Source organism: Stenella coeruleoalba, assembly GCF_951394435.1.
Source record: "Stenella coeruleoalba genome assembly, chromosome: 9".
Taxonomy (NCBI): Eukaryota; Metazoa; Chordata; class Mammalia; order Artiodactyla; family Delphinidae; genus Stenella; species Stenella coeruleoalba.
This window is the reverse complement of record NC_137155.1, coordinates 105,009,290-105,021,378: the sequence shown is the minus strand read 5'-3', so window position 1 is coordinate 105,021,378 and position 12,089 is coordinate 105,009,290. Positions and strand designations below refer to the sequence as shown.

Genomic DNA, 12,089 nt, shown 5'->3' with positions numbered 1-12,089 from the left:
TCCCTTAGGGACTTGATAGTAATTTTACTAGGAACTGAAGACTGAAGGCCCTGTTACAAACCCATGAACAGCGGACTGTTCTCGTGTGGTGCGTGCGTAACTGGTTCCCGTTTCTGCCCCTCTGATCATACATGCACTAGTGTGAACAGGAAAGGGGGGACCTTCCAAGAGGAACACATGAGCAGTACACCACCCCTGTCTCTTCCCCGTTTTTATGTATTTACTTCAAAATTACCATTGTACTTAATGTACACTCTGCTTGTTTTGTTTTATAAAGTATATCATGAACATTTTCTTAAATCAGTCAGTATCCTTCGAAAACAAGATTTTTAAGGGCAGTGTGATATTCTATTTTATGAATATGCTGAATTTACTCAATTGTTCACAAATTAGGTTTTGTCTAATATCTTGTTATTTTAATCAATAAACAAACCTGTGCACAAATCTCAAATTCCTGGTTAAAGGATGTGAAGTAAGACAAGGATATTTTTCATCTTTTTAATTATACTGTCAAACGGCTTTCCAAAAAATGTGCCAGTGCATGTTTCCACTAGGAACAGATGTGATGCCTATTTAGCTAATACCTTCACCAGCAGTTTCATATTTTTTCAGTTATCACCAATTTTATAAAACAAACAAAAATGCTCTCTTATTATTTTAGTTGCACCTGGTTCACTGCTGATGGGCTCAGGCTTTTCCTCGTCATGATTAACTTGTTTGCTTCGCCAGCTCCCCTGCTGAGGTGTCTTCCTTCCCATCTACCAGGCTTTCCCGAGAATCTGTCGCGAAAGGTGTGCCTTCCTCCAAGTTGGGTTTTCTTGTTATGCTGCCCAGTATGGAAACTCTGAGCTGAGACATCCAGGTAGAGCGTTCCTGAACTGGTAGCATTGGGGAGCCTGGCAGATGCAAACACGGGTTCTTCTGGAAGAAAATCCTTGCCCAGGCCTCCCAAATTCCCATAGATCAACCCCAAAGATGAGCTCACACCTAAATGTACAAACTACACAAAGAACCAGTCAGCAGATGACGAACAGTGAAATTACATCCTCGAAACTGGAGACAATGGATTCATCTGGCAAAGAATACAAATAAGTGCATTTAAAATGTTTTGTTAGGGCTTCCCTAGTGGCGCAGTGGTTAAGAATCTGCCTGCCAATGCAGGGGACACGGGTTCAAGCTCTGGTCCAGGAAGATCCCACATGCCGTGGAGCAACTAAGCCCGTGTGCCACAACTACTGAGCCTGTGCTCTAGAGCTCATGAGCCATAACTGCTGAGCTTGCAAGCCACAACTGCTGAAGCCCACACACCTAGAGCCTGTGCTGTGCAACAAGAGAAGCCACTGCAATGAGAAGCCCAGGCACCGCAACGAAGAGTAACCCCTGCTCGCCGCAACTAGAGAAAACCTGTGCACAGTGACAAAGACCCAACACAGCCAACAATAAAAATAAACAAAATAAATAAATTTATTTTTTTAAAAAAGAGGAAATTGAAAATAACCAAAAATGAGATACTCTAAAAAGGACCTGATCTGGGGGAAAAAATAGACCTTAAAAAAAAAAAGAAAATTAAAACATACAGAAATCTGTTGCATTTCTTTACAGTAACAATGAAATATCGGAAAGGGAAAGTAAAAAAAAGATCCCTTTAAAAATTGCATCAAAAAGAAAAAAATACTGAGAAATAAGCCTGACCAAGGAGTTAAAAGACTTAAATGCTGAAAACTATAAAACATTGATAAAGGAAATTACAGATGATTTTAAAGATGGAAAGCTATCCCATACTCTTGGATTGGAAGAATTATTATTGTTGAAATGGCATACTACCCAAAGCAATCTACAGATTCAATGCCATCCCTATCAAATTTCCCATGACATTTTTCATAGAACTAGAACAAGTAACCCTAAAAATTATATGGAAGCATAAAAGACCCAGAATTGACAAAGCAATCTTGAGGAAAAAGAACAAAGGGGAGGTATAACCCTCCCAGACTTCAGATGATACTACAAAGCTACAGTAATCAAAACAGCATTGTATTGGCACAAAAACAGACACATGGATCAATGAAACAGAAGAGAGAGCACAAAAATAAACCCACACACCTACAGTCAATTAATCTTCGGTAAAGGAGGCAAGAATATACAACGGAGAAAAGACAGTCTCTTCAGCAAGTAGTGTTGGGAAAGCTGGACAGCTGCATGTAAATCAATGAAGTTAGAACACTCCCTCACACCATACATAAAAATAAACTCAAAATAGCTTAAAGACTTAAATATAAGACGGGACACCATAAACCTCCTAGAAGAGAACATAGGCAAAACATTCTGTCACATAAATCAAAGCAGTGTTTTCTTAGGTCAGTCTCCCAAGGCAATAGAAATAAAAGCAAAAATAAACGAGTGGGACCTAATCAAGTTTATAAACTTTTGCACAGCAAAGGAAACCATAAACAAAATGAAGAGACAACCTACGGAATGGGAGCAAATATTTGCAAAAAAAGCGCCCAGCAAAGGCTTACATTCTAAATATACTAACAGCTCATACAACTCAATAACAACAAAAAACTCCAAACAACCCAATCAAAAAATGGGCAGGGACTTCCCTGGTGGCACAGTGGTTAAGAATCCGCCTTCCAATGCAGGGGAAATGGGTTTGAGCCCTGGTCCGGGAAGATCCCACATGCCACAGAGTAACTAAGCCCGTGCGCCACAACTATTGAGCCTATGCTCTAGAGTTCATGAGCCACAACTAGTGAACCCCTGTGCCACGGCTACTGAAGCCCACGTGCCTAGAGCCCATGCTCCACAATAAGAGAAGCCACCACAATGAGAAGCCCGTGCATCACAACAAAGAGTAGTCCCTGCTCGCCACAACTAGAGGAAGCCCATGGGCAGCAATGAAGACCCAACATAGCCAAAAATTAATTAATTAATTAATTAATTTAAAAAAAACGGGCAGAAGACCTAAATAGACATTTCTCCAAAGAAGACATACAGATGGCCAATAGGCGTATGAAAATATGCTCAACATTGCTAATTATCAAAGAAATGCAAATCAAACCTACAATGAGGTACCACCTCACACTGGTCAGAATGGTCATCATTAAAAAAAAATCTACAAATAATAAATGCTAGAGAAGGTGTGGAGAAAAGGGAGCCCTCCTACGCTGTTGGTGGGAATGTAAATTGATACAGCCACTCTGGAGAACAGTATGGAGGTTCCTTAAAAAACTAAAAATAGAACTACCATACGACCCAGCAATCCCACTACTGGGCATATATCCAAAGAAAACTATAATTTGAAAAGATACACGCACCCCTATGTTCATAGCAGCACTGTTTACAATAGCCAGGACATGGAAGCAACCTAAATGTCCATCGACAGATGAATGGATAAAGAAGATGTGGTCCATATATACAATGGAATATTACTCAGCCATAAAAAGAATGAAATAATGCCATTTGCAGCAACATGGATGGACCTAGAGATTCTCATACTAAGTGAAGTAAGTCAGACAGAGAAAGACAAATATCGTATGATATCACTTATATGTGGAATATAAAATATGATACAGATGAACTTATTTACAAAACAGAAACAGACTCGCAGACATAGGAAACAGACTTATGGTTACCAAAGGGCAAAGTGGGGGAGGGATAAATTAGGAGTTTGGGACTAAGATATGCACACTGCTATATGTAAAATAGATAAACAAGATCCTACTGTGTAGCACAGGGAACTATATTCCGTATCTTATAATAACCTATAATGGGAAAGAATCTGAAAAAGAAAATATACGTGTGTGTGTGTGTGTGTGTGTGTGTGTGTGTGTGTGTACACACACACACATATATAACTGAATCACTTTGCTGTACACCTGAAACTAACACAACATTGTAAATCAACCTTAATTTTAAAAAATGAAAATCAAGTAGGTATATCAAACAGCACATCAGATACAGATGAAAAGAGAATTCTGGAACAGGGAAGGTAGAAACTGCCCGGATGCAGCAGAGGGACGAGGGGGCGGGAAATAGAGCAGTTTCTGGGCATCCGGTGGTGGCCCAGCGTCAATCGGATCACAGTCTCAGCAGGAGAAACGGAGACCCCGACCACCGCAAGCACCGTGAATAAAAGAAAATGCACAGCCAGGCCACTGTGATGAAACTGGAACACACCAAATTGCGGAGAACCTTAAAGACAGACTGCGCGGACGCAGCCGCCTCCCAAGTGGGGGCCTCGTCCGCACCCAGAACCCACCCGCTGAGCTGCTGCTCAGAATTGAAAGAGAAACAAAACCCGATGGGTCCACAACCAGCAGACCCCCACTAAACGTGCGTAGGGAGTGTGCTTCAGGGGAAAGAAGAAACCGGAAGGAAGAACTGAGAATCAAGAAAAATGTAAGACAAAAAGGCAAACATGGGGAAACCCAGCAAAGACAATGTAAAGCAATACTAAAGGGCGGGCAGCTAAGAACAGGGGGAAGCGGCACAGGACAGCAAGCAGCGCAGACACACGCGTGAAGGTGTGAAGGCTCACGGGGGGCGGGGTCAAGCCTCGGGGTCGGCAGTGGGCGCCCCGCAGTTTTACTCAATGGCCGGTTAGGTTCTGGCGTCTGTCAGCAGGTGCGTGTGCGGTCATCACGTTGTTTTCTGTGCTTTCAGTGGGTTTGAAATATTTCATTTTCCAACTGTTTAACCTGAACTGTTGCCACAGGTGACGCGGTGGCAGCTGCCCCGAACACCCCAGTCCTGCCTGTAATCCTGCGTCAGGAGGCGAACAGGAGAGGGACAGAACCTGAAATCAGGGTTTCCAAGGACGGTTCGGAAGCCCAGCTCTCCCTCTGCTTTCTCCCCCGCAGGCTGGAAGCCACGAAGCGACAAATCCCACACGCCGACCTGCGAGGCCTCAGACGGGGTCGCTCGAGGCAGGATTTGCTGTTTCTTCACACTTAGCTCCGCCGTCTTCGCTGCCTTAAGACCCAGATCACACCAGGAATTCACTGGGGGAGGAAGAACGCACCCTGCGGGAGGCAGGCGGCAGCCCCTACGTAGGGCGGTGTCTTCCTGGTCCAGACCCGCTTGGTTCTAGCGGGAGCTGGCAGGGTGGCCTCGGGGAAGACCGCAGGGCTGGGCCAGCGCCCACCTCAGCGGGCTGCTCGCTCCTGGAGGTTAAGACGGGCTCAGTGGTTTTCCTCTCTCCCACCCGGAAGGCTGAGCGCGTCCAACCTGCTGCTTCGGGGCGGCGCCTCGAGGCCTCCTCCGAATGTGGTCCCCACGTCCTTGCTTCCTTTGCTTCCCCAGGCGGCTCCCTCCATGCAGGTTTGCTTTATGGAAACCATCCCAGGTTGTTCACAATGAATTATAGGGGAACAGGTTGGTGTTTAGAGTGCCATTTTGGGCTCAGGATGGAGGTGGAACTCCAAGACAAGGCTGCCTCGTGTGTTCCAGCATCAGCAGCCCATAGCCCGACCTGAAGGGAACGCACGGTGAGATCAGGAACCCAGCCCGTTGTCCAATGCCAGCCACCAGTAGCTTACAGATGCACTTTCCTCTCTTTCAGATCACGTTTTATATTCTGGTGAAGGCCATTTACACCCTGGGCTACAGTGTCTCTCTGATTTCCCTTACAACCGGAAGCATAATTCTTTGCCTCTTCAGGTAAGTGGCAGAAATACGCAATCCTGCCAGAGACGTGAGACGGGAAATCATCCATTTAAGCCGTCTCGGCCCATCAGAGGAGGGCAGAAACCACTGTCTCGGCCCATCAGAGGAGGGCAGAAACCACTAGCTCCGAGCCCTCCTCTGTGCCGAGCCAACCAAACTCCCTGGGAAAATGCCAGCATGAAATATGATGCTAATGTTGACATTTGTATTTAAATCCTCTGCATTGCTCATATGAGGAGACAGTACTGACCACGGATAAGAATGCAGTTCAGGGGCTTCCCTGGTGGCGCGGTGGTTGGGAGTCCGCCTGCCGATGCAGGGGACACGGGTTCGTGCCCCGGTCCGGGAAGATCCCACATGCTGCGGAGCGGCTGGGCCCGTGAGCCATGGCCGCTGAGCCTGTGCGTCTGAAGCCTGTGCTCCGCAATGGGAGAGGCCGCAACAGTGAAAGGACCGCGTACCGCAAAAAAAAAAAAAAAAAAAAAGAATGCAGCTCAACTGTTATTTACTAAACAGCAATATGCAAATGCTTTGAAAATACAGAGGCACCCTGGCCTTCCCCTCCCACTCAGAAGCACCCACATCTGGGCCTCACAGTGGGTGCTGTGTTAAGAGACACTGTCATTTGTTCAGGAGCATGAGGACAGGTTCAAATCCTGGGTCAGTCTCTTAGCAGCTGTGTGACCTTGGACAAATTGCTTAACCTCTCTGTGCGTCTACATGGAGGCTGATGGAGCCTACATGGCATGTGGGAGGTGCTCTCTGAACGGCGCCTGTTTTTCCCCTGCTCCTGGACCCTCCTAGGTCTGTGCTAGGTCTCTGGGAGTTAATGACAGACGTTGTGTGGCTGGTGGTCAGGGTTCAAGGATGGAGGTCGACGCTTCTATCTGGGAAAAGGTTCTAGTTTTTAGGATTAAATCTGTGTCTTAAGCATCAATAGCCTTAAGTAAAATGGGTGATATCCAGCTTATTTCAACAGGGTTTTGATCACCTGTCAAAAAATAATCTGTAGGGCTTCCCTGGTGGCGCAAGTGGTTGAGAGTCCGCCTGCTGATGCAGGGGACACGGGTTCGTGCCCCGGTCCGGGAAGATCCCACATGCTGCGGAGCGGCTGGGCCCGTGAGCCATGGCCGCTGAGCCTGTGCGTCCGGAGCCTGTGCTCCGCAGCGGGAGAGGCCACAGCAGTGGGAGGTCCGCGTACCACACACACACACACAACAACAACAAAAATAATAATAATAATAATCTGTAGAGAACAGAGAGCATTATTTGGGGTCTCAGGAATTGCAATTCGAGAAACACAGACTCAGGTGAAGCTGAGAGGGTTCCAGGGAAGAGAAGGAGTCGGGGCTTGTAAAGGCAAGAGCCGCAGGTTGTTGAAGTTGTCTGGCAAGAGCTAGGATTGGCTCTTATGCAGAAGGAAATGTTGTCCTTAAGGGACAGGCTGCCACAAGGTGCTCAGGGGGTGGGGTCTGATATGTCCCTGAGTTTCTGGAACACTGTGCAGACCTTCTGGACGCCTCGTCAGGACAGTGAGTGGTCAGAGCTCAGATCCCGTCTGGCTGAGACGTGGTGGCCTCACTTCCTTGCGGCCTCTGGCTCCATCTGGAGGTTCTCTTGGCAACACCAACTCCGCTTTTATTTTCCTCCCACACACCACGTATCTTATTTCCCTTTGCTAAAGTATAGTTCAAATGTTAGCCGGTCTTCATATAAAATCAGTGATATAACAAATGGAGTGTTTTTAGAACATTAGGAGGTCCATACTTGGAAGAAAACTGACTGAGTGGAGGTGATGGAGCAGGTAGCGGAGATCTCAGCAGACGTTAAGTGGCGCTCCTCTAGTTTCAGGCATCTCGGCTGTGTGAGGTAGTTGATAATTCTCAGAAAGAATGAGGCAATGCCTTTAACCCAGAACTGCACTTTGAAAAGTGTGGGGAAGACCTATAATATTTTATATGATAAAAAAAGTTCTTAAAAAAACACTGGTATTATATTAATATTTGTTCTGCTATCTTCTGCATTTTATTGTACATTTTTAAATCTTGAAATTGTTAAATATAAAAAAGAAAGGAAACATTTAGGGAGGTAAGCCAGCACAGGGTAACTTGAATTAGAAAATTTTCAGTTTGTTTTGAAGAGCTCCCATGTTGAGCAATCCATATTCTTGACAGCAGTTTCCCTCAGGTTTGCACTTCATGATGTATTGAACAACTAGCCAGCAACAGCATTCTGGGATTATTGCAAATACGGTCATGATCCATTAAGAGAGTCTCCAATGCTTCTATGCGCATCACAGTCTTCTTTACATGGACATCATTCTTCAGCTGCAGGTGACACTTCTTAGTTAGAAAAAGGATGTGTCTGCATTGACTGTCATTCTGCTGGTTCAGTGTGCAATGATCCCAGGAAAAAGTGCCCAGAGCCCAGGGATGGAGTACAGTCCCAGGCTCTGCCTTCAACTCAGGCACCCTTCCCACTTCCATCTGCTGATGCCACCTCCCTGGAGAGCTGAGAGACTGAGTTAATTCTAAAATCCATGTTATAAAAATAACACGCTCCATTGTCATGGTGATTACACCCAGGAAACGGAATTCTTTGCAGTCATCGAACATTTATTCTCCAAAATATAGCCCATAAGCTACGAAAGCATCAAGCAACCATGTTCTTTTTTTTTTAACATCTTAATTGGAGTATAATTGCTTTACAATGTTGTGTTAGTTTCTGCTGTAAAACAAAGTGAATCAGCTATACGTAGACATATATCCCCATATCCCCTCCCTCTTGCGTCTCCCTCCCACCCATCTAGGTGGTCACAAAGCATCAAGCTGGTCTTCCTGTGCTATGCGGCTGCTTCCCACTAGCTATCTATTTTACATTTGGTAGTGTATATATGTCCATGCCACTCTCTCACTTCATCCCAGCTTACCCTTACCCCTCCCCGCATCCTCAAGTCCATTCTCTAGGTCTGTGTCTTTATTCCTGTCCTGCCCCTGAGTTCTTCAGAACTTTTTTTTTTTTTAGATTCCATATATGTGTGTTAGCATATGGTATTTTTCTTTCTGCCTTACTTCACTCTGTATGACAGACTCTAGGTCCATCCACCTCACTACAAACAACTCAATTTCGTTCCTTTTTATGGCTGAGTAATATTCCATTGTATATATGTGCCACATCTTCTTTATCCATTCATTTGTCATGGACACTTAGGTTCTTACTTTACAGTGGAGAAATGGAACATCTCATTTCTTCATCTCTTTCTTTCCCAAAGGGCATGCAGACTTGGGTATCAAACGCGGGGCCTGGTTCTGTGTGGGAGTCATGGGCGGTCACTGTTGCTGGCATCCTCGAGTGTGGCCTGTGGTCCAGGCACTGACGAGGCAGCCCCGGTCCTCACAGGCCCGGGAATAGCAGCAGTAATTGCTAACACGCTGTGCCATGCATTTCATAGGGGCTTGTTAATTGGGTCCTTACGACACCTCCACCAGGTAAGTGCTCTCACGTCCCAGCTTTACCAGTTAGAGGAGGAGGCCTCGGAGGTGCCATGTGTCCCAGGGTGCTGAGCGGATGAGCGCAGGGCCCCGATCCACCACCACCTTCACCCCGTTCGCCTTCGGGAGTCCATTCATGCCACCATCGGGGGGCGGATTCCAGCCTGGCTCATCTGGAGACACACTTTCAGTTACATCCGTCATCCGTTAGATCAGTACCTGGAAGTGAAACTTTAAATGTGTGGTGAAGGCGTCGCTGAGAGACCCGGCAACGTGACTCGTTTGGACAGCTTGCTGACCTGGGGGGGCTGTGCTCACCTGGGGGACAGCAACAAACCCCAGCCCCGCTCAGTGGAGAGACATGGGGAGAGGGAAAGGGAAGAGGAGTGGAGAAAAGAAGAAAAGAAAGAAAAGGGTTTGGAGAGATGAGAGCTCCCAGCACGAGGAGCACACGAGGCCGAGGCAGCGTCGAGCCTGCAGCCGTCGGACCACAGCGCAGGGTCACTGAGCTTCAGAACTGCTCCTGTGTCGTATTTAATGTCGTCATTACCGAGGTCTGGGGTCACGCTGAATACACAGAAATGGACTTTTCTGAGTGAAGTGTGCATGCAGGGACGTGGGCAGGGCTCCACATGCAGCGTGATGCTTGTCCCCAGGGAGCACAGCGCCCAGGTCGCCATCCAGCACGGTTAGCACCAGGAGCCGGTCTCCAGGCCGCTGCGTGTCCGTCACCACCCACTTCCCAGAAGGTGACCGCTATTCAGAGTTCTGACACCACGCACTGCTTTTGCCTATTTTAGGATCTTACAGAAGGAACGCCCCAGTCTCCCCAGTTCAGCGTTTTGCAGGGAGGTTCTTCCGAATTGTTGCGTGCAGTTATCCTGTTCTTTTTTATTGCTGTGTGAAGATAACACAACTCATTTCTTTGTTCAGTGTCCACGGAGACGTGGGTGCCTCTCGGTTTGGGGCGACCACAAGCAGGGCTGCTGTGGACATTCTTGTGAGTTCTCTCCTGCACGCGCGTACACAGTTCTTCAGATGTGCGTGTGTGTGTGCACACTTATATTTATATTCATGTTTACTTTACGTTCATATGTCTCTCCTGTCGTAGGCCATGCACAGGTGTAGTCCCTCCAGGTACTGCACGTGCCCACCTGCCTTGCGGAGACGCCTTCCACTCCACCTCCCCCCCCCATTGTCTATAGTAATATAGAATTGTGTTTTTAATGTGCATTTCCCTGGTGAATAATGATATCATGTGTTTGGAAACTTTTTTTCCTGCAGGACCATTTCAAGTGTTTGCTCATTTTTCTATTCAGCTGTCTGTCTTTTTTTAAGTTAATTTTTAGGAGTCCTGTGAGAGCAGCCTTTCGTCAGATATGGGTATCACAGATTTTATCTCTAGCACTGTGGTTCGACTTTACAGCCCCCTAATGAGTCTTTTGATCAGCGAAAGTTCTTCATTTTAATGAAGCCTGTTGACCATCTGTCTTGATAGTCAGAGCTTCCTGGGCCTGTTTAAAATATCTCTGGCATGTTCTTCTTTGTTATCATCTAGAAATTTTTATTATTTTAACTTCTCATGTACAGGTTTATGATCCACTGGTGATTTATTTTTGTGTATGGTGTGAGGTAGGGGTTAAGGTCATTCGCTTTCTCTGTATTCAGTTTCTCCAGGACCATTACCTGGAAAGCCCACCTGTGCCAGTGCGTTGCAAAGGCATCTTTGTGACTGTGTATCAAGGGACTGGATGCCCTGCTCTGTCCTATTTCCCTCTTTATCTATCACGTGCCGTTTTTACATTGCTGTCATTGCTGTGCCTTTGTAATAAGCCCTGACTTCCAGCAGTGTAAATCTGTCAGCTCTTCTTTCTCACTAGGAAGAGGCTGGTCATCTGCACTTACATGTGAATTGTTTTAATCAGCTTGTCAGTAGCCATTAAAAAAACTCTCCTGGGATTTCATTTTGGATTGCATTGAATCTGTAGATCAGCTTGGATAGACTGGACATCTTTACAGTTTTTAATCATCCAACCAGTGATTATAGTAGATCCTTCCATTGGTTTGGGCCTTCTTAATTTCTTTCAATAATATTCTGTGGTTCTCTGAGTAAACATCATGGACGTCTTTTGATAGTCATGCTGAGGTATTTGTTTATGCTGTCATATATATTTGTGTACACATAACGTTTAGAAAAGGAATTGACATTGATATATTGATCTTGCTTCAGCAGACTTGCCAAACGTATTTATGAATTTTATAATTATTCTGTAAACTCATCTGGATTCTTCTTATATGCAGCTCAAGTTTTTGTGAAGCACAGTATGAATAGAAGTGATGATAGAGGACCACCTTTTCTTATTTTTGAGCTCAGGGTGAAAGTTCTCAATATTTCACTTGTAAGCGTGACGTTTGCTGCAGATACTTTGAAGATACTCTTTACCAGATTAAGAGCATTCCTTTCAATTCCCAGTTTTCTGAGTTTTTAATCACAAATGGATGCTGAATTTATGATGATTTTTCTGCATATATTGAGACGAGCAGATGGTTTTTATCATTTGTTCATTTAATGTGAAAAAATACATAGGTAGATTTTCTGATATTAAATCTACCTTTCGTTCCTAAAATTAACCCTAGTTGGTTGTGATATATTATCCTTTTACTATATAACTGGGTTTAGTTTACGAGTGTCTTGTTGAGGATTTTTGTGTCTACAGTCATGAATTTGATATAATTTTCCTTTCTCGTAAGATAGGCTTTGATATGACAGTTGTGCTTGTCCATAGGTGAATAATAAAGTGCCCCCTTTCCTATCCTGTGGAATGATGTGGGTTAGATAAGGTGCTATTTCTTCCGTAGCGTTTGTGGAATTCACCAGTGAAGCCATCTGGGCAGAGAGCTGTCATGTGGGAAGGTTTTCTTTTAAGGTTCAAG

General features: G+C 45.4%; 1 protein-coding gene across 4 annotated transcripts in view; it reads left to right on the top strand.

Annotated features, from left to right (window-relative positions):
- VIPR2 (vasoactive intestinal peptide receptor 2) overlaps window positions 1-12,089 on the top strand; it is a 69,612-nt gene that overhangs the window by 40,155 nt on the left and 17,368 nt on the right. For 3 of the 4 annotated variants that reach the window (XM_079931687.1, XM_079931685.1, XM_079931686.1), the window contains exon 5: window positions 5,561-5,658. The exons of the other annotated variant lie outside the window; for it this stretch is intronic. In XM_079931687.1, the coding sequence (XP_079787813.1) occupies window positions 5,561-5,658 (98 nt within the window). The remainder of the gene's footprint in view (window positions 1-5,560; window positions 5,659-12,089) is intronic. 4 annotated transcript variants of the gene reach the window in all.